Source organism: Mastigoproctus giganteus, chromosome 9, assembly GCF_048544385.1.
Source record: "Mastigoproctus giganteus isolate SK-2022 chromosome 9, ASM4854438v1, whole genome shotgun sequence".
NCBI classification, from domain to species: domain Eukaryota; kingdom Metazoa; phylum Arthropoda; class Arachnida; order Uropygi; family Thelyphonidae; genus Mastigoproctus; species Mastigoproctus giganteus.
In genome coordinates, this window is record NC_143583.1 from 42886621 (window position 1) to 42909647 (window position 23027).

General features: G+C 37.3%; 1 protein-coding gene across 3 annotated transcripts in view; it reads left to right on the forward strand.

Moving 5' to 3' along the window:
- Positions 1-23027, forward strand: part of cnc (NFE2 like bZIP transcription factor cap-n-collar) — a 405472-nt gene that overhangs the window by 98719 nt on the left and 283726 nt on the right. For 2 of the 3 annotated variants that reach the window (XM_090381868.1, XM_090381867.1), the window contains exon 2: positions 15840-16780. The exons of the other annotated variant lie outside the window; for it this stretch is intronic. In XM_090381868.1, coding sequence (XP_090237994.1) covers positions 16223-16780 — 558 coding nt within the window. In that variant the 5' untranslated portion in view covers positions 15840-16222. The remainder of the gene's footprint in view (positions 1-15839; positions 16781-23027) is intronic. 3 annotated transcript variants of the gene reach the window in all.

A 23027-nucleotide genomic window follows, 5' to 3' on the forward strand; every position in this document is an offset into this window, starting at 1 on the left:
AGCTGCTGGAACGAGTACAGAGCAGGGCACCAAGATTAGTGAATGGAACAAAGGAGTGCTCTTACGAAGAAAGGCTTAAGTTTTGCAAATTACAGTGTCTGGAGACTAGGCACCAGCAAGGTGATCTGATAGAGGTGTATAAAGCCTTGAATGGTTTGAGCATGCTCAATGCTGATGGGATTCTTCCTCTCGCTCAGAATAATCACCTGAGAGGGCATAAATTCAAATTGAGGAAAGACAGATGTAGGATAGACATGCGGAAATTTGCCTTTAGCCAGTGGGTGGTTGGTTGGTGGAACAGACTTCCATCCCTTGTCGTAGAAGTTGATAGCCTAAATAAGTTTAAGGCTCAGCTGGACAGGTATTTTGAACGAACAGAGGGGTGAAGTGGAAGTGGTTTTTTTTTTTTTTTTTTTTTTTTGGCTGATGCTGCATGAGCTTGCTTTCTTGCATCAAATGCCTCTACTAATGCTAATATTATAATCACAATTGAAAGTCTTTTAAGGCCACCCTTGTCTTTTATGACAGTTTCAACCCTGATGGACATAACATACTTTCAACTAATTGCATTAGGTGTCTTCCAGAATTCACCTCCACTCCTATAAAGTAACTGCCAGAGCTGGTCTGAAAGATGGTCATTGTGCCAACAGCTTAATCAAGTGCTCCACTTTGTTCCCTAGGTGTTCAGTGGGGTTAAAGCTAATCAGTCCAACTTTTCAGCTTCATCATTCACAAACTAGTCCTGTACAATATGAAGGCTGTGCTGATACTCATAAAGCCCATTTCTGTAGTGCTGCCACAAGTTTAGGCCTTGCGTAGTTTGAGTGAGATCTGTGTGATTTCAGGCACTACTGCAACCACACCAACCACTACAGCCAGTTTGGACTTGGCTTTCAAACAACTTTCACAAATTTCATGATCAAGATGATACAATTCTGTAGGTAGCACTCTCTGGGCAGCGTCTACACCCAAATATGACGAACATCAAGGGGCCCATCAAGCTCTCAGCTGCCCACATCAACACCAGAGCTTGGACTTGGTCATCTTGCAACACAGAGGCAGCCCCCAAGGCAGAATGCGCTGGTCCAACAGGAACTAGTAGTTGTTGGTGACTCAATTGTCAGGGAAACGGGGAACATGCTTTGTAAAAAGGATAGGTGGAACAGGACCAGGGTATGTCTGCCAGGGGCAAAGGTTGATGACGTTGTAGAGCAGATATCATCTTTTAAGGGCACAAAAGGTGATATAGTTGTACACGTTGGCACTAATGATATTAAGAGTAGGAGACCAGCGGAATTACTTAACAAGTACAGGTCACTGTTGAAAAAAAGCCGTGATGTAGGGTTGAATTTGAAAGTGTCTGCAATTCTGCCCAGACACGATAGGAGGGAGTATATGATGAGAGCCTTGTCGATCAATTCGGCCCTGGAAAGATTGTGCAAGGCTGAAGGGGTAGAATTTTTTTCAGCCTGGACTGTACTTGTTAACAGGAGAGATTGCTTCTACAGGGATGGGATACACTTAAATAGAAAGGGTGCAAGAATATTTGCTGATGCTATCGAGGCAGTGTTAGGTGGGTCGGAAAACTGCTAGCTTGGGGGGAGACAAAGACTAATGGATTAACAGTAGCCACGGGCAGAGGTGAAAGAGATTCTTGCACTGCTTCTATTGGAATGAGCAGAAGCCTGAAAAACAAGATGCAGGATATTTCAGAGACTGCTGGAAGTCATTGCGGTACAAGTAAACACATGGGTTGTGTTAGGGTAGCTAAGAATAGAAACAGGTGCATGTATACTTGCGTGTACACTAATGCTAGGAGTTTAGTAAATAAATTTGATGAATTTGAGGTATTACTCAAAACATCAAAGGCAGATATTGTTGGGATATCAGAGACGTGGTGTCACACAGATATAAGGAATGCAGAACTGGAATTTGGGGAGTACAACGTCTACAGAAAGGATAGACAGGATAGGAAGGGAGGAGGGGTTATGCTATTAGTTAAAAAACACATAAAATCCAAGGAAGTGAAGCCAGTTGACATCGCTGGACAGTGCAGTGTTGAGTCAGTTTGGTGTGACATAAGCATAGGTAAATCAAAATTGAGAGTAGGAGTGTGCTATAGGCCTAATGACTCTGATGAGTATAATAAGATACTGTACAGGGAAATAGAGTGGGCCAGTAAATCAGAGAGTCTTATAATGGGGGATTTTAATTTCCCAGATATTGACTGGAATTTGTGGGTTGGTCACTCACACACTAGCAAGGCTTTTGTGGATTTATTGGATGATTGTTTTCTACACCAGCATGTTCGGGAGGCAACTAGAGGGAGTAATACTCTTGATCTGATTATCAATAGTGATTCTTCATGCATTAGGAATCTGCAGATAAATGAACCACTGGGTGGCAGTGATCACAGTGTGCTGAAGTGGGATTTACTCAAGGAGGTAACTACCATCAGAGGTAAAGGGAAGGGTTTTTGCTTTCGTAAAGGAGACTATGCTGGTCTGAGACAGTATTTAAATTCTATACAGTGGGACCAACTGATGATGTTACCAACAGCAAATTCAAAATGGGAAGCATTCAAGGAACTAATCTTGGAAGCTACCAGGCTTTACATACCAACCAAAAAATTTTGTTCAAGGTTCAGGCCTAAATGGTTGTCAGATGAACTAATGAGACATATGGCAGAGAAGAAAAATGCATGGGATACATACAAATTAATGGGTGACGTGGAAGCCTATGATAGATATAAGTTGGTCTGTAACCAAGTCACAAAGGAGATTAGGCAGGCAAAGGCAGATTATGAGAAATCCTTGGCAAAGGATGCAAAGAAAAACAGAAAAGAGTTCTTTACCTATTTAAACTCAAGAAGGAAAGGGATGAATCAGATTGGTCCACTGGATGTTGATGGTTCAACAGTTGAGGATCCAGCTCAGGTGGCTAACAATCTAAACGAGTATTTTGCATCTACATTCACACATGAGGAGTTATTCAGGAAGGGGAATGTCGTAGGTGAAGTAAACATTGGCAGTGAGCTAGATGATTTTCTAATAACTGAGAGGAAAGTGGAGGAGAAATTGTTGAGGATAAACATAAAAAAGGCACCCGGGGTGGATGGGATCTATCCAGTTATATTAAAGGAGGCAGCAAAGGAAGTAAGCAAACCCCTAGCCATAATTATGAGAGCTTCTTTGGACTCAGGGGAGGTACCCATGGACTGGAGATGTGCAAATGTAACCCCAATTCACAAAGGAGGATCAAAGGCTGACACAAGTAATTATAGACCTGTTAGTTTAACTTCGGTTCCAGGAAAATTAATGGAGGCACTGGTTAAAGAAGCACTGCAGGATCATCTGGACAAGAATTCAGTTATAGCTCAGACACAGCATGGGTTTGTTAAGGGCAGGTCTTGTCTGACCAATTTGATTGGATACTATGATGTAGTCACAAAAGAACTGGATGCAGGGAATAACTTTGATATTATATATTTGGATCTTAGAAAGGCTTTTGATACTGTTGCGCATGGAAGACTGCTGCACAAATTGGAGAAGTGTGGCATTCGAGGCAAATTGCTGCTATGGATAAAGGGATGGTTGAGTGGCAGAAGACAGAGAGTGGTAATCAATGGACACTGCTCAACGTGGACTAATGTTATTAGTGGAGTTCCTCAGGGTTCAGTGTTGGGTCCATTGTTGTTTTCTGTATTTATAAATGATATTGATGATGGTGTATCAGGCCTAATGTCCAAGTTTGCAGACGATACAAAGGTTGGCAGGGTTGTTAAGGACACTACTGATACTATGCTGCTGCAACAGGATCTGGAAAGGTTGAGCAGATGGGCTGAGAGGTGGCAAATGAAGTTTAACATTGACAAATGTAAAGTACTACATATGGGAAACAGTAACCCCAGATCAACGTATCAACTCTGTGGTACTACGCTGACAGTGGTAGAGAATGAAAAGGACCTGGGGGTAATTGTGCAGGCAGATATGAAGTTCTCTGAGCAGTGCAGGCGGGCTGTAAGAGTAGCTCATGGTGTCTTGTAAATGATATACAGGAATTTTTCTAGCAGGGATAAGGAGGTGATTATTCCCTTGTATAAGGCAATGGTTAGGCCACACCTTGAGTACTGTATACAGGTCTGGAGGCCTAATTTCAAGATGGATGTAGAGCTGCTGGAACGAGTACAGAGAAGGGCAACAAGATTAGTGAATGGAACAAAGTGTTGCTCTTATGAAGAAAGGCTTAAGTTTTGCAAATTACAGTGTCTGGAGAATAGGCACCGGCGAGGTGATCTGATAGAGGTGTACAAAGCCTTGAATGGTGTGAGCATGCTCAATGCTGATGGGATACTGCCTCTTGCTCAGAATAATCACCTGAGAGGGCATAAATTCAAATTGAGGAAGGACGGATGTCGGATAGATGTGCGGAAATTCGCCTTTAGCCAGCGGGCAGTTGGTTTGTGGAATAGACTTCCATCGCTTGTTGTTGAAGTTGATAGCCTAAACAAATTTAAGGCTCAGCTGGACAGGTATTTCGAACGAATTGAGGGGTGAAATGGGAGTAGTGGTTGTTTTTTCTTTTTTTTTTGGCTGATGCTGAATAAGCTTGCTTTCTTGCATCATATGCCTCTACTAATGCTAATGCTAAACATTTCAGCAAAATAATTTGGAATGCTAGCTTATCAGCAGTGTTTTAAACTTTGAGCAGGGTTTTACTGATAGGAAAAGTTGGGCTTGCTTCTCAATAGCTTGTAAGTACTCTGAAGGTAAATATTAGAAGAAAACGTCTGTAGCTGCCCAACATGTACCTCTTAAATTGAAGGTCAACGTTCAGATTTTGGATAAAATGAATGCACATTGTGCAAAAGGTGAGGAAAGAATTTTTATTTTGCTAGAATTTTAGGACTTCTTTTAAACCTTGTAGCTGATCTGTGTTAAGAAATTTTTTTTGAGTTTTAAGTATTCACCTGCTCATTTTCTGAAGCCATTCATGGAATTGAGAAGCATATAATCTATTATTATATACTAGTGAAAAATAATCCTAATTCTGCATAATTCTGAATGTGATATTACAGACCCACAGAGAAGAGGTTTTAAAATTTTTAAGAAATTACAACTAGACACAAATGATCAAACAAAAACCAACTCCATCTCTCAAGCAGAATGGAAGCAACCCTAGTGTCAGGGTTATACTAAACTACGGTATAACCCTGGCACTAGGGAATTGGAAGATGACTCCGTGGTAACCGAAGATGAAGAAAATAAAACAATGGAAGAACTAGAGTTAATATTACAAAAATCGAAAAACTGAAAAAACCCAGGCACAGACACTTTGAATGTAGAACTATTTAAATATGGTGGCATCTTATTAAAAAATGCACTAATAAAATTATTTAGCATCGTATGGTATAAGGGCCCGCATCTGGTGAATATGGACTTGGCACACCCAGGGTTCTGAGCTGGATATCATCATTCTTCTCTTTCTTGGTGATTCCCTTCTCTCTCTGTCTCTTTCTCTCTCACTCAGGGGTTACTCAAAATCTTTTTTTTTTTTTTTTTTTTTTTTTGGCTAGTGCAGCAAAAGCCTCAGGCTTCCTTGCAACAGATACCCAAAGATTGGGAAACAGAAATAGTAAACAGAATGAAATATTAAGTAGCACCTTCTGCCACTTTTTAAGTCCATGAATGTTGTGGACAACACTACTTCAAACATCCTTATCACATTGTGATATGTACAGCTGTCCTCCCACTAAATTCCACTAGGCTATGTAGCTCTCTATAGATAGTATGACTGCTAGGATCTGCTTTTTGATGTTTTCTGTAGGCAACATGCACAACCTCCTTTATGGTTAATCACACATGTTTCATGAGTTTGTGAGGCTCAGGCCTTTTATTCATTGGGATAAAAGCATCTGTGGGCTATCACAAACAGTAAATTTTGGTAGGTTCAGACAAGCTGCAGTTATGCACACAGAAAGAGGCTATTGATGTGGCATCTAACCAACATTCCATATTAAAAATCTGTGAATTCTGATTCCAAGTCTGTACTGCTTCTGTATAGGCTGATCCACAAGATTTATATTGGTATGTCCAAGTTGATATGCATGCACAGGCCCTTTGGTACAGTACACAACATTCTTGGAGGGGGTGTCCAAATACTTTTGATCATACAATATATAGTTAGTCCCCGAGTTACATAACTTCAGACTTACGTACATTTTTTTGGTAAAATCATAAAGATACTTTCTGTATAATTTTTAAGAGTGCAGTTGAATGAAGGAACAATGTGTTTTTATTTTCATTTCCCTACCAATTATGTGAATAATAACCTGTGGTGAAACTAGAAACTACGTAAATAACTATAGTTAGCATTTAATTTTCTGCTTTAAAAATTCTGAAGAAATATTCTACAACGTGTTTCAGACAGGTGAACTATGTCGAAGCACTTCGGAGAAACTCCAACAACGTTCAAGCCATGTGGATTGTGTCCTATCAGCTATTTCTTCGAAAAATTACACTCTAGCCCTCTTTCATATATCCTTTCCTTCCTTTCTGGATTGTAAAGTCAGTTCAGTTTTGTTTGAGTGCAAAGTGGGAGCCTTTGTTTGCATTTTGTATGTAATATTCGTTACACATGTCGGGCTATTGTGGTGAAGTTGAAATTCACGTTACCCTACCATTTTCAATGACTTTGTGTTAAACTACCATTTTTGAGGATCTTAAGAAAAAGAGCGACGATACTGAAACCACCTTTGCTGTGAGTCATGGTTGGTTTGATAGGTTCTGTAAGAGAAGTGGATATCATAACGTTACCATAAGTGGTGAAACAGCAAGCACAGGTGGTGAGGCTGCCAACAAATTCAAGGACAAATCAGATGAAATTATAAGAAGTGGTGGCTATTTATCGCAAGAGATATTTAATGTGGGTGTAGTCTTCCTTGGAAAAAAATGCCTAGTAGGACATTTTTCTATTGAAGAAAAGTATGTCTGGGTTTAAAGCTGCCAAAGACAGGGTTACTCTCTTATTGGAGTGGGGGTGTAACAGAGCAGGTTATAAACTTAAACCTTTAGTGGTTTATCACTCAGAAAACCTGCAGGCTTTTAAGCACATTGACAAGAAATTGTTCCTGTACACTTCAGGGCTAACTCAAAGGCCTGGGTGACAATAACCATGTTTGAAGAATGGTTTCTAATTATGTTTATCCCTGAAGTTGAAAAATATTGCTTACAAATGTCAGTGCCTTTTAAGATATTAATTCTCCTTGACAGCACTCCCTATCATCGTAAATATCTAGATGATCTGCACGACAACGTCAAGGTAGTATACTTCCCTCCAAATACAAAAGCTTTGATTCAACCAGTGGATCAGGGTGTTATCCATGCATTCAAAGCTTATTACATATGGACAACATTTTTTGAGGCTGTAAATGTAACAGAGCAAGGGAAGATGGATCTGCGGCAATTTGGGAATACATTTAACATCCTCGATGCAATATGCAATACTGGAATGATGTGACAACAACTTGTATGAGCAGAGTTTGGAAAAAACTTCTAAAACATTTCGAGCTTAACAACGAAGGCTTCAACAAAGATGAGCTGATGTTTTCTATTACTAAAGAAATTGTAAACTTAGCCTAGGAGTTGCAGCAGGTCCTGGAGGACGAAGATGCCGACAACCTTGTGGATGAACCAGATGAAGATTTAACAATAGAAGACCTAGCCCAGTTGAATGAGCAAAGAGTTTGAGGAGAAAGGAGAGCTGAATCCATTGAGGAATTGGAGCATCCCAAGAAGCAGTTCAAATTAAAGGAAATGGCAGAAGTGTTTCATAAAATTCAGAAAGTTCTCTCTATGTTTGATGGAATGGATAAAAACACGAAACATTTCTTGAAAATAGAAAGAAAAGTTCAAGATTGCTTTTCTCGAAATTCATGAAGAGATAAAAAAAAGTATATGAAACAGATGAAGATCAAAGAGTTCTACCTCCCCGACCTCTACTCAGCCTACAACACCCTGTGATTAATGTCTTATTAATGCTTCATGTATGTTTTAAATTACCTTCAGTTCATCACCTGAAGTGTATAGACTTTGATTCTTTGTGTGGTTTAGATCAATTTTCTTAAATATGTACACTTTGGTTTTGATTCCCTTAGTAACCCATATAAAGCCTACACAGTGTACAAAATAAATATCAGTTTTTACAGTACAATAACATGCATTTTTTCTTCTTTTTATGTTTTCTTTTCTTATGTGCCACTCTGGCTACTTCACTACTTTCCCCAGATAAAGTTTTTAATTAGCACTAGCATTATAGTAGAGGCATATAATGCAAGAAATCAAGCTTATACAGCATCAGCCAAATAAAAAAATAAACCGTTTCCATTTCCTTCATCCATTCGCTCCAAATGTTTGTCTAGTTCTGCTTTGAATTTATTTAAGCCGTCTACTTCTACAACAACAGTTGAAAGTTTGTTCCAGAAACCAACCACCCGCTGACTAAAGGCAAATTTCTTCTGTGCACATCTATTCTACAACTGTCTTTCTCAAATTTGAATTTATCCCCTCAGGCAATTAATCTGGGCAAAAGGAAGAATCCCACTAGCATTGAGCTTGCTCAAACCATTCAGGACCTTATACATCTCAATCAGATCACCTTGCAGGTTCCTAGTCTCCAGACACTGTAAAAAGAGAAAAAGTTTTTTTAGATGCAGAGGAAGCAATATTTGTAATGTGCTTGTGCCAAGAGAGATTAGAAGTCAGGGTAATCCCCAAAAGAGATATATCATTATGCTTAGAAATTAGAGTATCACCAAAGATAAGCATAGGAGCAGAAGAATCCTTTTTGTGAGATATGACAAGACTGAGTTTTAGAAGGATTGAAATCAAACACGTTGTCTTTGCCCCACTGGAGAATTACCTGGAGATCGGCATATAAGGAATTGGTAGCAGATTTTCGAGAAGTTGAAGATGATTGAGCAGGGCAAGATTTCTCAAAATGGAAAGTGGAATGCAATGTGCTATCATGGGGAAAACTATGGATAGGATTTCCAGTCAATGGAAGAAGGCATTAATATACAAGAGGAAAAGAGTGGGGGAAAGGACTGAACCTTGGGGGACCAGCATTAATGGAGAAGTTAGAAGACAGAGCCATCTACCATCACAGTCTGAGCAATCGGAGAGAAAACTGGATAACCAATTACAAAAAACAGTTGGCAAGCCATAAGATGGAAGCTTGTTTAGAAGACCTTTATGCCAAAGACGATCGAAAGCCTGTGAGATGTCAAGAGCAACTGCTTGTGTTTCACCAAACTTTTCCATTGAATTAGTCCATAAATGGGTAATATAAGCCAGAATATCACCAGTGGACCGAAACAGACGGAAAGTTTCTAGGTACTTTAAGGGTGGTTAATTGATTTCTGCATTACTTTAGAAAGAATAGAGGTAATTGCAATGGGACGATAATTGGTTGGGAGTGATTTGCCACCCTTTTTAGGAATTGGCTGGATATGAACAAATTTCCAAGCAGAAGGAAAAATGCCTTTGGAATAAGAAAGTGAAAAAAGACGGCAAAGAACAGGAGTAAGTTCAGGAGCACAGGTTTTGAAAACAAGTGGAGAAATGCCATCAGGACCTGGAACTTTCTTAGCATCAAGATTCGTCAAAATCCTTGTGACATCCTTTTCATAGAAGACCACATGAGGTATTGAATGGAGCGTGTTAGGAATGGTGAGAGATGTTTTACCAAGATCATTAATATATGAGTTGGAAGAAAAATGGGAGCTAGCAGGTCAGCTTTATCCTTGGCCGAGGTGACAACAGAACCATCTGGTTTGGACAGAGGTGGGAGCAAAGATGGGCAAAAGTTAAGGCCAATAGCTTTGGCAAGAGACCAGAATGCTCGGCTACCATTAGGGCAAGAAGCAAGTTTTCTACTCTTAGCCGGTTCGAACTCTAGTTTGGACTGATTAATAACTGCTTTACAATTGTTGCGAGTTTGGTGTAGGCAGAAAATGAATCTGAAGATTTGGAAACAAGCCAATTACGATATGCAACGTTCTTCTCTTGAAGAACGTTGCATTGAATTTATTGATTTTCCAATAAATGTGCTAAGTACTGCATATGGGTAGCAATAACCAAAGAGAAATGTAGCAACTGTGTGGTACTATACTCAGGGAGGTGGAGAATGAAAAAAGACCTGGGGGTAATTGTGCAGTCGGATATGAAGTTCTCTGAGCAGTGCAGACGGGCTGCCAGAGCAGGTCATGGAGTTTTGTCAATGATATATAGGAATTTTGCTAGCAGAGACAAGGAGATGATTATACCTTTGTATAAGGCAGTGGTCAGGCCAAACCTTCAGTACTGCGCACAAGGCTGGAGGCCTCATTTTAGGAAGGATGTAGAGTTGCTAGAACGAGTACAGAGAAGGGCAACAAGATTGGTGAGAGGAACAAAGGAGTTTTCTTACCAGGACAGACTTAAATTCTGTCATTTGCAACATCTGGAGACAAGGCACCTGCTAGGTGATCTGATTGAGGTGTACAAGGCCTTGAATGGTTTGAGCAAGCTCAATGCTGATGGGATATTTCCACTTTGCTGAGATTAAGAACTTGAGGGGGCATAGATTCAAATTGAGGAAAGACAGTTGTAGAATTGATGTGCGGAAGTTTGCCTTTAGCCAGTGGGTAGTTGCTTGCCTGAACAGACTTCGATATATTGTTTTGGAAGTTGATAGCTTAAATAAATTTAAGGCTGAACTAGACGGATGGGTGAAATGGGAAAGTTTTTTTTTTTTTTTTTTGCTGATGCTCTGTAAGCTTGCTTTCTTGCATCATATGCCTCGACTAATGCTAATATCAGCATGAATTTTATTTGGTGTGTTTTTTCCCATATAAACAACAGGTGTTTCTTAACTGCTCCACCTTCAGTTTTGTTGCAAGTGATAGTTTAGGTGATTCTTCCTTAAAAAAAAAAAAAAAAAAAAAAAAAAAAAAAAAAATCAAAAGTTAACACCCAATTTAAAAAAAAAAAAATTGTAAGTGGTTCAAAGCTGGGAATATATCAGCACCCCTTCCTATTTAGAGAATTAAATATTGCCAAGAGTAAAAGGAGATTTTGTTTTTGCAATAGTGATTACAATGGCTTTTTGGTGGGATATAAATGTAAATGCCATTAGATAGTTTTCAAGGAAATAATTTTATAAACTATTAAGGTTGTCATACCAACAAAGATGTATTGTTCAAGGTTTAGAAAAATGAATGTCAGGAACTGTGATGAGCTTAAGGGACAGAAAAAGGATGATTATAAATTGTCAAAATATATAGTCCTATAGTAAGTATAAATTATTCTGTAATCAAGTGAAGGAAGATTATGAGACGATATTTATCTGCAGAGAAAATGGCTGCTAATAATCTCTATTTTTAAATTAAAACTAGAGAAAGGAGTAAATAATTTTGGTCCACTTGATAAGTATAGCAAAAGTACCAGTAATCTGAAAATGTACTAAATAAATATTTTGCCTATACATTTGTATATGAAGTTTTTGGAGATGCGGATACCAGAAGAATAATTGTGAACCATTTAAACTCCCAGTCAGTACTAGAAGGTCTAACGTCTAAAGGAAGCTGGAAGAAAATTGCATGAAATTTATCCAATTACGTTTAAAAAAAAAAAAATGCAATGGGTAATCAAACAGCTATAACAGTGAGCATCTCTGGATTCATGCAAAGACCCTGGAAATGTGCAAACATGTCCTATTCACAAAGGAGGTTTAAAGGGCAAGATAATTTTCAGACTTTTTTAAGGTTGGTTTTCTATGCCAAGGAAAATTATGGAAGCCATGGTTAAAAAATTAAGACGTAATCACCTGGATGGTAATAGAGCTATGAGGCAATATCAGCATTGATTTGTTAATTGAGGTGAGGTCCTGTTTGACTACTCTAATATAGTACTATTAGGATGTAAAAATGCGAATAACTTTTTACATCATTGATTTTATTAAAGTTTTTGATACAGTCCCATGTGAACAATTTTAAAAATGTGAGCATATGGCATTAAGACTATGTTACTACTGTGTAAAAAAGGGGATGGTTAAGAAGTAAAAGAAATGGCTATTCCAGGGATTTTATTTCTTAACATTCCATTAAACATATCTGACAGTGACAGCTCACTTTTTTGGTGGGAGCGATGGCGGCTGGATGCACCGTGTTACAAAAATAAGCCAGTGGCGGCTGCAGTGTCGTGCTTTGGGCGACATTCTGCTGGGATACTCTGGGTCCAGTCATCCATGTGCCAGGCACTCTGACATCTACCACCTATCTAAACATCATTGCTGACTAGGTATGCCCATTTCCTGGTAACGATCTTCCCCTCTTGTTGTGCAGTCTTTCAGAAGGATAATGCGCCATGCCACACCACCCGGATTGTTCGAGACTGGTTCACAGAACATGAGGAAGACTTCAGGTATTGCTCTGGCCTCCAAATTTCCCAGACATCAGTCCCATTGAGCATCTGTGGTTTGTCTTGTAACAGCAACTCCGATCTGCCGTGCTTCAACCATGGACCTTACAGGAGTTAAAGGAGCTGCTAGTTACGTGTTGGTACCAGATACCACAAGACACATTTAGAAATCGTGTAGTGTCCATGCCTCACCGGGTACGAGCTGTTTTGGCTCATTGGTGTATCTTCAAGTTTTAATTAGATGTGTTCGACGTGAGTGCCTTTAGTTACTTTTCAGATGTCCCACCTATAATCCAGTTCCTCCCATATTTTGTAAAACATGTCCCTGTCAACATGGCTGATTGCTTCAAACATTAAGTTCCATAATGGTTCTTGGTATAGGTGGATCATACACCCAGTCTTTCATGAATCCTCAAGAAGTGAAATTTAAAGGATTCTGATCAGAGGATCATGTCTGCCATAAAATTGGGCCTCCTCTTTCAATCTATATCTCAGGAAACTGTTCGTGTGTGAACTGCTTCGTGGTAATGCATCTGAGTTTTGTCTTGTTGGAAAATCAAATTGCCATCACTATCATCCTGCAATTGGGGCATAAGGAAATTCTGTGTTATATCCAGAATCATGAAACCACACAAGTACGAGCTATAACCTGTATGGCTTCATGCTCATATAGTGACGTAACACACAACTTTTAACGTTGATGATATGTTAAGCTTACAGTTGTCACATTATGTGGATTTCCTTGGTGCATAAAACTTCCTCGAACCAGCTCCACTGTACCCTCACTGGCTTTTGTTTGACCACCACCTTGGCTGGGATGATTGCATAAACAAGAATCCTTTATGAATTTTCTGTACTGTAATTTTTTCTGGCATATGTAGCTTTTTAAATTGTGTTCAAAACTTATGCATAACAGCAGTGGTAGACTGCAGGTTGTTGAACCAAAGTATACTCTGCACCTTCCCAAGGTTACAGTTTAGCAATTGTGCTGCTATCTACTGCAGCACACTTTCTGGTTAGGTTTGTAAATAAAACTTGACAATATCATCTACCACCTGTAAGTAGTTCAAGTTTGTATCTTATGCTCTATTCACACAATAACATTTTAGTTTTATAAAAAAGATTGGTGGATGCCGTCTTCAGTGATAATACTGTTAAAAATATCCTGTTAAAATTTACAATATAAAGATTGCATTGCACACTAAATAAAATTTACTAAATAAACTCGTCCAGTTAAGCACATTCACTAAAAAAAAAGTTGGCTCTTGAAGAGCTCAGGGAAATACATCTACCCTTGAAAAGCCAGGCAAGGTTCGAGTTCTTGCTATGCATGACTGATTACAGTCAGTTTTTTAATAATATATATATTAGGGAGGGCATCGCCCCCTGCTCGCTTTGCTTGCTCACCCCCACACACACTTGTCTAAGTAAAATATCGAAGTATATGGAATAAGTCAAAGCTTTTCTACATAAAAGACATGCCTGTTGAAACGCACTGGTCAATATCTAATCAGGAAATGACCTATGTAATTATTTACCTGTGCATTTGTAATGCATGGAATTCTCAAGGTCATATAAATATTGTGGTAAAATTCCAGAACGATGTACACCCACCAACGTGGCAGCAAGAAAAAGTTGAAAAGCCAGGCAAGGTTCGAGTTCTTGCTATGCATGACTGATTACAGTCAGTTTTTTAATAATATATATATTAGGGAGGGCATCGCCCCCTGCTCGCTTTGCTTGCTCACCCCCACACACACTTGTCTAAGTAAAATATCGAAGTATATGGAATAAGTCAAAGCTTTTCTACATAAAAGACATGCCTGTTGAAACGCACTGGTCAATATCTAATCAGGAAATGACCTATGTAATTATTTACCTGTGCATTTGTAATGCATGGAATTCTCAAGGTCATATAAATATTGTGGTAAAATTCCAGAACGATGTACACCCACCAACGTGGCAGCAAGAAAAAGTGGGAAAGCAGTGATTGATAAGTTGTGACTCCCATATTTTGAGAAACGGACAGGAACAAAGCAGTGATTGGCAGATGCCACTGCTTTTCCTGCCCACTGTCCTTCTAGGTTGATATGCCTAGGGTGTTTTTTCCCCACATGTGCCACTTTTTAAATTGAGAACTCGTTTTCCCATTTTAAAACAGCAGGATGGAGGGATAAACACCCCACCTAAGCTAAGCCCCCTCCTCGATGACACAAAACAATCAGAAAAGGGAGTTTTCACCTGTCAATTATCATTGTCTTCCTCGCTTTCATCAAAGTACCTGCTGGTGATACTATACTGGACTTCAGCCAATATTACTATGTAATTATTTACCTGCGTTTACATAGATCACATAAGAAAATGCCTTTTGCTTCGGGTTCCGTAATACATGAGGAATATTGTTTCATCCGAAAGCAGGACTAAAATATTTACTATATACAAATATTTAAAATATTTACAAAATACTAAACCACAATATTTACAAATATAAAATGTTTATTAATATACAAAAAACGTTACAGTATGAACATCAAATGTTAGACAGAGAATCACATGCACGAGGTTGGTGAACGTTATGGAGGCAGTTGTCAATAATTAATTGCATTTGTAGTGACCTAATTGCCTCGCTCTCTTCTCCCATTGTCTTGAATAAATATCACTAGGAGGAAAACTTTTTTTAATGTATAGACAAAAACTAGAAAAGCCCTCCTATCAAGAGGAGGGCTTTTCTGACGATGAAAAATGATAGTCCTCCTCTCCTATCCAGAGGAGGGCTATCATTTTTCATCGTCAGAGTTCATTGCTTTTATACACAGGATGATGCAAAAAGCATGAATGTAATACTCTATCCAAATGGGGAGCATTTAGCACGATGCAATTGTATGCTACTATTATAGGATTATGAAATGATGCCTTCATCTGATATAATTTTACATGTACAGGAAGATCTTGTACTAATGAAATAAACTTTATAGGGGTAATGCAATTTGTGTTACTCTATAAATACCCTATAGATAGAAATTGCTGTGAATAATTAATGCATGTTATAATTCAAACCAATTTTTTGTGTGTGGTTAGAAAAGTAAATTTTCTCACTCTGTACTCGTGATATAAAATATTTGCATAGAAGAATTGAACAATTAATTTTATATATATATATATATATATATATATATATAAAGCTAACAGTGAAAGAATTGTGCCATTTATAAGAATCAACATGTTTTATGCTCTTGATTTGCCATAATATTTTTGGCAACTCTTAATATGTTCAGTTTTAAGTTTCACTTGAAATATCTGATATAGTATATTTTCATAATGCTTATTATGTTTGAGTATACTTTATTACATAATCATGCACAAATTTATCTTAATTCAAAGGTTACTTGGAAGTGGAAAGGAAAACATCAAGGACATAGATAAATTCATGTAAATATAGACAAGTTTGTACCAATTTCTTTGTTGGGTTCTCAAGGTGATAAATTCGCAGTTGCCGATAATGTTGAAGATCTTAATAGCATCTATTCAGCATGCCTAAGATGAGAATTTGATTAAGAAAGTTGTGCTATGTTGTAGAAAAAAACTGACATGTGAAACATCAAGAAATTTGAAACATTACACACCCAAGTGTATTAGATAGATGTATGCACTTAAAAACGTGGACCATGTGCATTATTCAAGTAAGGATTGTTTGTGAAATAATCCATAATCAGTTTTCTTGATAATATTTATTTATTTATAATGATGCCTTAAATCAAGTCAAAATGTTTTGCTATAAAAAAGTGATAAATTCGCATTTGCTGCAGTTAGCCCTTGTTGTTTCCCTCTTACGAATTGATCCCTACTACATTGATACTGGATGGAGAAATGAACCAGAAGTGCAAGAAATATTCCTTGGTCAAAGCTCTGCATATACCCAGACAAACTTTCATAATTTGAACAATAGACTTCATGGTTATATTCATCCCAAAAATTTTGATGCCAGTCTTTCAGATAGAACTTCTGAGACACTTTCATTGTTTGCTGAATTGAATTCACTAGGAAGGTACAGATGGTCTCATAATATAAGAAATGATGTTATTGCATACCTAGCTAGTAATTCTGAAGCGACCCCTGAAAACGTGCAACAGTTACCTTTATCTGATAGTTCTAGCGATATTTCCGAAAATGGAACTCGAAGTGATCCATTACATGGAACCGAAAGTAGTGCAACTTTAAATGTCAATACAGAGCATAATAATGCAGTAAATCTTAGTTCAGCTGTGGAAGAAAGTATAAGTGCAAGTTTTGAAACTTCTACATCTCCTGAGCTCAGTCAAGAGGTATTTATTAATTTTTTGTTTTGTAATATACTAAATCTTGTAAGAATGCTTTAAAGTATATAATATAATTAACAGTGAGAAAATATTTTCATAAATTGTTTTTTGTGCATGTTAATTTGATATTTCAGTGATGGCTTTATAGCCATCACTGAAATATCAGATGGCCAGTAGTTCCATAGTTCAGTTTTCTTTTAATATATCAGTTACAATTTCTTTCATATATAGCAAATGTGGATGGGTTTACATTTATCAACAAACCAGTGGTGATCACCATTTTGCATTAGAAAGTATTACTATGTATTAATTTTTAATGAGCATTTCTAAACTTGTCTTGAAAATTAAATTTTGTAATTTAAGTTATTTATTGTTCCAGCAGTGTAACACTTATTACTCCATAATGAAAATGAAATTTGATAATCATTCTTTCACTATATATTAAATTTTCCTTTAGTGAGAGAGGAAAGAAAAATTTATCTTTAGTCAATTGTTTGACTAATGTAATAGTACCTCATAATATAATAGTACCATTGAATAAACCTTTGTGGGCATAGTCAATTTCAAGTGTGTTAGTATAGTTTTACGTAAGTAAAATTGCTATTAAAAAGCAGTTTTTGTTAATATGCTTTGAAATAAATGTCACACAGTTGTCACAAATCATAACTGTAACGGTGTGATTACGTTTATCATATTATTGAGAAACTTGGCTATATTGTTTTTTTAGTACCTACTTAAGAGTAATTCTTAATTTTATTATTACTAAAAAGAAGCAATTTTCAAAATACTGTACATTCGTCACGAGTTATATATGTTGCTCTATTTTTTTCTGTGCATGTTTGTGCATTAAAAAGTAGTGATGCCTTTAGCGAAAGTACTTTTGTGTTGTATAAAATGAACATATAGTTTTGGTTTATTTTTCTGTGAAAGTGATTTCAACAATACTGTTTAATATAGTGCTTCAGTGTAGGTCCTCTTCCCCAGTGAATTGTGTTAGGCCTAGTAAAATTCAGACAAGAGAAAGAGAGATGTGTTGCAGACTAATAAATTTTCTATCACAGACTAGTAAAACAGTTTATTGCATTATAATTGTAATAATAGTAATAAATTGTTTCATGGACTTGCAAAACTTTTCTGTGACCAGTGCCAGTCCACAGACCAGTTGCAGATTGAGAAACACTGGTTTAGGTGACATAAGGGATGATGAAATTTGTGGACAGGGTCACTCTAAGTGTAATGATAATATTTGGAAATAAAGAAATGAGGTGGATGAGTACAACCTGATTTTAAATTTATTTTTATAATAATAAATCCAGTATTTACATAAAATTAGTAGTGTACATCACCCTTTATTTTTATATGAGATAGTAATGTGGAAGGCCACAGTAAAGCATAATATTTTTAGATATAATTATGTAAATAGAACAATTTTCTTGTAATTATATATAAACTAGTTAAATAATGTTTTAAAGCAGTTGTCCTGTCTTCATATTGTAAATAAAGCTTTGTTATGTTTTGTTGAAAGTATGTATATAGGACATTCAATAAGTTACTCCCTATTTTTAAAGTATTTTTCTTAAACTAAAAAAGATATTTTATCCATTTTAACTGGTTTTGAGCCAAATCATTACCATTTCTGTCAGGTGAATTATATTTTGAAATCTAAGCATAGAAGAATTGAGTTAAAATAGCATCATGATACAAAATATGTTAATTGGAAGTTCAAATATGAAGATAGTGATTCAAATCATATTTACTGTAATGAATCATATGTAATCATATGTGTATGATTACGTATTAATAATATAGTTGGATGTAGAAGGAAGGGGATGAATCAGATTGGTCCACTTAACATAACTGGTTCGACTATTGATGATCCTGCTCAAGTAGCCGATAAACTGAATGAGTATTTTGCATCTACATTCACACATGAGGAGTTATTCAAGGAGGGGAATGTAAGAAGTTTGATAAACTTCTTACATTCCCCTGTGTGTGATTTTATGATGACTGAGAGCAGCAAAGTGGAGGAGAAATTGTTGAAGTTAAACATAAAAAAGGCACCTGGGGCATATGGAATCTATCCAGTTATAATGAAGGAGGCAGCAAGAGAAGTAAGCAAACCCTTACCCATAGTTATGAGAGCTTCCTTGGACTCAGGGGAGGTCCCCATGGACTGGAGGTGTGCAAATTTATTACCAATTCACAAAGGGGGTTCAAAAGGTGACACAGGTAACTGTTGACCTTGTGTTTAACCAAGTTTAACTTGTGTTCCGAAGAAAATAATGGAATCACTCGTTAAAGAAGCATTGCAGGATCATCTAGACAAGACTGCAGTAATAGTTAAGACACAGCATGGGTTAGTTAAAGGGAGGTCTTGTCTGACCAATTTGATTGAATAGTATGATGTGGTCACAAAGGAACTGGATGCTAAAAATAATTTTGATATATACTTGATTTCAGAAAAGCTTTTGATACTGTTGCACATGGAAGACTGCTGTACAAATTGGAGTGGTATGGCATTAAGGGCAAGTTGCTGCAATGGATAAAGAGATGGTTGAGTGGGAGACAGCAGAGTGTGGTAATAAATGGACACTGCTCTTCATGGACTAAAGTTATTAGTGGAGTTCCCCAGGGTTCGTTGCTGGGCACATTGTTGTTTTGTGTATTTATCATTGATATCGATGAAGGTATATCAGGCTTAATGTCCAAGTTTGCAGATGATACAAAAGTTGGCAGGGTTGTTAATGACAGTAAAGACAGTATGCTACTGCAACAGGATCTAGAAAAGTTAGGCAGATGGGCTGAGAAGTGGCAACTGAAGTTTAACATTGGCAAATGCAAAGTACTGCATATTGGGCAAATGCAAAAGTACTGCATCATATGCCTCAACTTAACATTAGTTGAGGCATATGATGCTGTATAAGCTTGCTTTCTTGCATCATATGCCTCAACTAATGTTAATGCTAATAAGCTGTTTTCCAGAAAGACTGAACCTGATTTTTAGCTAAATTATACTTTGATTTTTCTGTAAACAAGTAAACTTATCGGAAACCACCAGTTTTACAATAAGATTAGTTTCCTTCCAGTTTTCAGTTAAGAGTGTTATTATTCAAATGTACATATGCAGTTTTTTTTATTTTTTTTATTAGTGACTTACCAAATTTAGCAACATGTGCTTAAATGCTAACCTTAGTTGGCTTTGCTTAACTAAGGTTAGCGTTTGCTACTGAAGGTGCTCATGTATATGCTAAGTTCATTGACCATGTGCCTCTATATAGTTATGTTTAAAACTTAGGTGAAAACATACACTGACTTTGTTTATCATATATATGAACAGGTATGTCTGCATATTTAATTTTAACACCTGAATTTTAGTGCCTTTTTTTTTTTCTTGTAAGTGGTATTATCAACTTAGAAGTGCAGTGCAATGGGTTATTGGGTAGTTTGTTGTCTTGTATATTTTGTGGTTAAAACATAAACCCCAGGGGTCACATCTGGTGAGTATGGGCTTGCACACCCAGGGTCCTGAGCCGGATATCACCATCATTCTTCTCTTTCTTGGTGATTCCCTTTGATTTTTGTCTCTCTCTCTCTCTCTCTCTCTCTCTCTCTCTCTCTCTCTCTCTCTCTCTCTCGGGGGAACTCGGGAATTTTTTGTTTTTTTTGGCTAGTGCAGCATAAGCCTCAGGCTTCCTTGCACCATGTAGCTAATAATAATAATAATAATAATAATAATCAGTTTAAGTTAAATGTGGAAGTTTTGTTTGTTTTAAGAGAATCTGTTTCAGAAAGAAGATTAGGTTACTTTCAATCTGTTGAATGATGTGACTGTGCTATTGTGCTATCAGGTATTAAGGCAATTAAGGTATTAACAATCCTAGGATTTAATGAAGGGGAGACAGAATAATTGTTTTGGGGTCATTGAGCTTTACTCATCATGTAGCAGTAAAAAAATTCCACATGGGTTTTATTTTGGGTGTACTGTAGCCTCTTTTAGACACCGAGACCACAACTGTGTGCAAATATGCGCCTCCGTAGCCAGGTGGGCAGGAGCAGCAGTGCGTAGCATACGCTTCTTGATTAGACTGGGGTTCGAGCCCATGCCCACCAAATACGGAGGATGTGGAAAGGTCAGGGAATGACCACCGCATATCCCCGGATCAATATGGCCTTAGTTGCTAATGCCCCTAAAAACCCAAATAACAAACAAACAATTCCCTATGGTTTTGAAAAATCAATGATTTGCATATGGTAGCCACAATCTGGGATCACTACATGCAAATTGCCTCAGCTTCAATCAGATAATAGAACATAAAAAAATAGCATTATTTAATAATTCTGTAATTGAACAGAACAAAAAAGTAAAAATAATAATAAGTACAAATAAATAAATGAAGTAAAGAATTTAAACTGTAATTTATTGCATTTGATGATGACATGCATTAATTAATTATCATTAATTTGGAAGGGAAGTATATTCAGACAATAGAACATCAAAAGTTCTGCATCATTAAAAGTTTTTTCTTAAAAAAAAAAAGTCTTGTTTTTAGGTTTATTAAAGGTAGCAGGTATGAAGCTGCATAATGGATCGTGACTGCTGGTCCATTGATCTGTCCTTCATGGTAGCTTAGTTGGCATGGTACATTACCAATCACCGTCTGCCACTCTTTTAGGGAAGTCTGGGTTCAATTCACATTGATAACTGGAAAAATTTCTAAATTCTTTAGTTCCTGCTGCAGTTAGCTGGTCTTGAGTGGAGGAAGTAGATCCCCCCATCTCTTTTCAAGAGTTATTCTGTTTTTTTCAGCCCACACACACACATGTAAATCACCCTGTGAACACAGACTTCTACAGGCAGAATACACAATAAGGACATGAGCTACAAGCTCTGGTGTGATTAGAATAATATTTAAATTTAATATTTTATTCAGTGAGCTAGTTCTTTCCAGCAATTTAAACAGCAAAAATACTGCTGTGCCACTCATTTGAAGAGGTTTGGGTTGGATTCCCGTCAACTACTGGAGGAATTTCTAAAGTCTTTCCTCTTCAGTTGAGGCTATAGTTAGCTAATATCAGGTGAGAGTAGAATTTTTGACCCGGGTAACATGCAAATCATTCTGTTAACATACTTCTGCAAACAAATACATATATGATATGGATATGAGTGACACGCTTCATTGCTGTTAAAATAATAATTTGAATTTTGCTCCAGAGATCTGACTGGCATCACAAGCTGTTCAGAATTATCGTGAATGTCCTTTGTTTGTATGTGCTTGTGTCAATTGCTCACTCAGGAAACATGAATCTCTGTATGGGTCTAAACTTATTCTTAAATATATAGACCCAATATTTCCTATTGTGGGTTTATACAGATTTATTTATGTATAGTAGTAGTAGTAGTAGTAGTGGCATGTGATGCAAGAAAGCAAATGTATGAGCTTATGCAGCATCAGCCAAAAAAAAAAAAAAAAAAAAAAATCACACTATTCCCTCCAAATGCCTGTCCAGTTCCTCCTTAAATTTATTCAACCTATCAACTTCCACAACGACAGATGGAAGCTTGTTCCAGCAATTAACCACCCGCTGGCTAAAGGCAAATTTCTGCACATCTATTCTAATCTGTCTTTTCTTAATTTGAATTTATGCCCCCTTAGGTTCGTAATCTGAACAAGTGGAAGGATCCCATCAGAATTCAGCGTGCTCAGTCCATTCAAGGCCTTATATACCTCAATGAGATCACCGCGCAGGTGCCTAGTCTCCAGCCACTGCAATCTGCAGAACTTAAGCCTCTCTTGGTAAGAGGATCCCTTCATTCCCCTCACCAATCTTGTTGCCTTCTCTGTACACGCTCAAGTAAATCTACATCCTTCCTAAAATGAGGCCTCCAGACCTGTACGCAGTACTCAAGGCGTGGCCTGACCATTGCCTTATATAGAGGGATAATCACCTCCTTTTCCCTGCTAGCAAAATGCCTATATATCATTGACAAAACCCTATGACCTGCCCTGGCAGCCTGTCTACATTGCTCAGAGAACTTCGTATCTGACTGCACAATTACTCCCAGGTCTTTTTCATTTTTTACCACCTTAAGTGTAGTATCACACAGTTGGTACGTTTCTCTGGGGTTACTTCTGCCCATATGCAGTACTTTGCATTTGTCAAGGTTAAACTTCAGTTGGCACTTCTTAGCCCATCTGCCCAAATGATCTAGATCCTGTTGCAGTAGCACACTGCCATTACTGTCATTAACAAC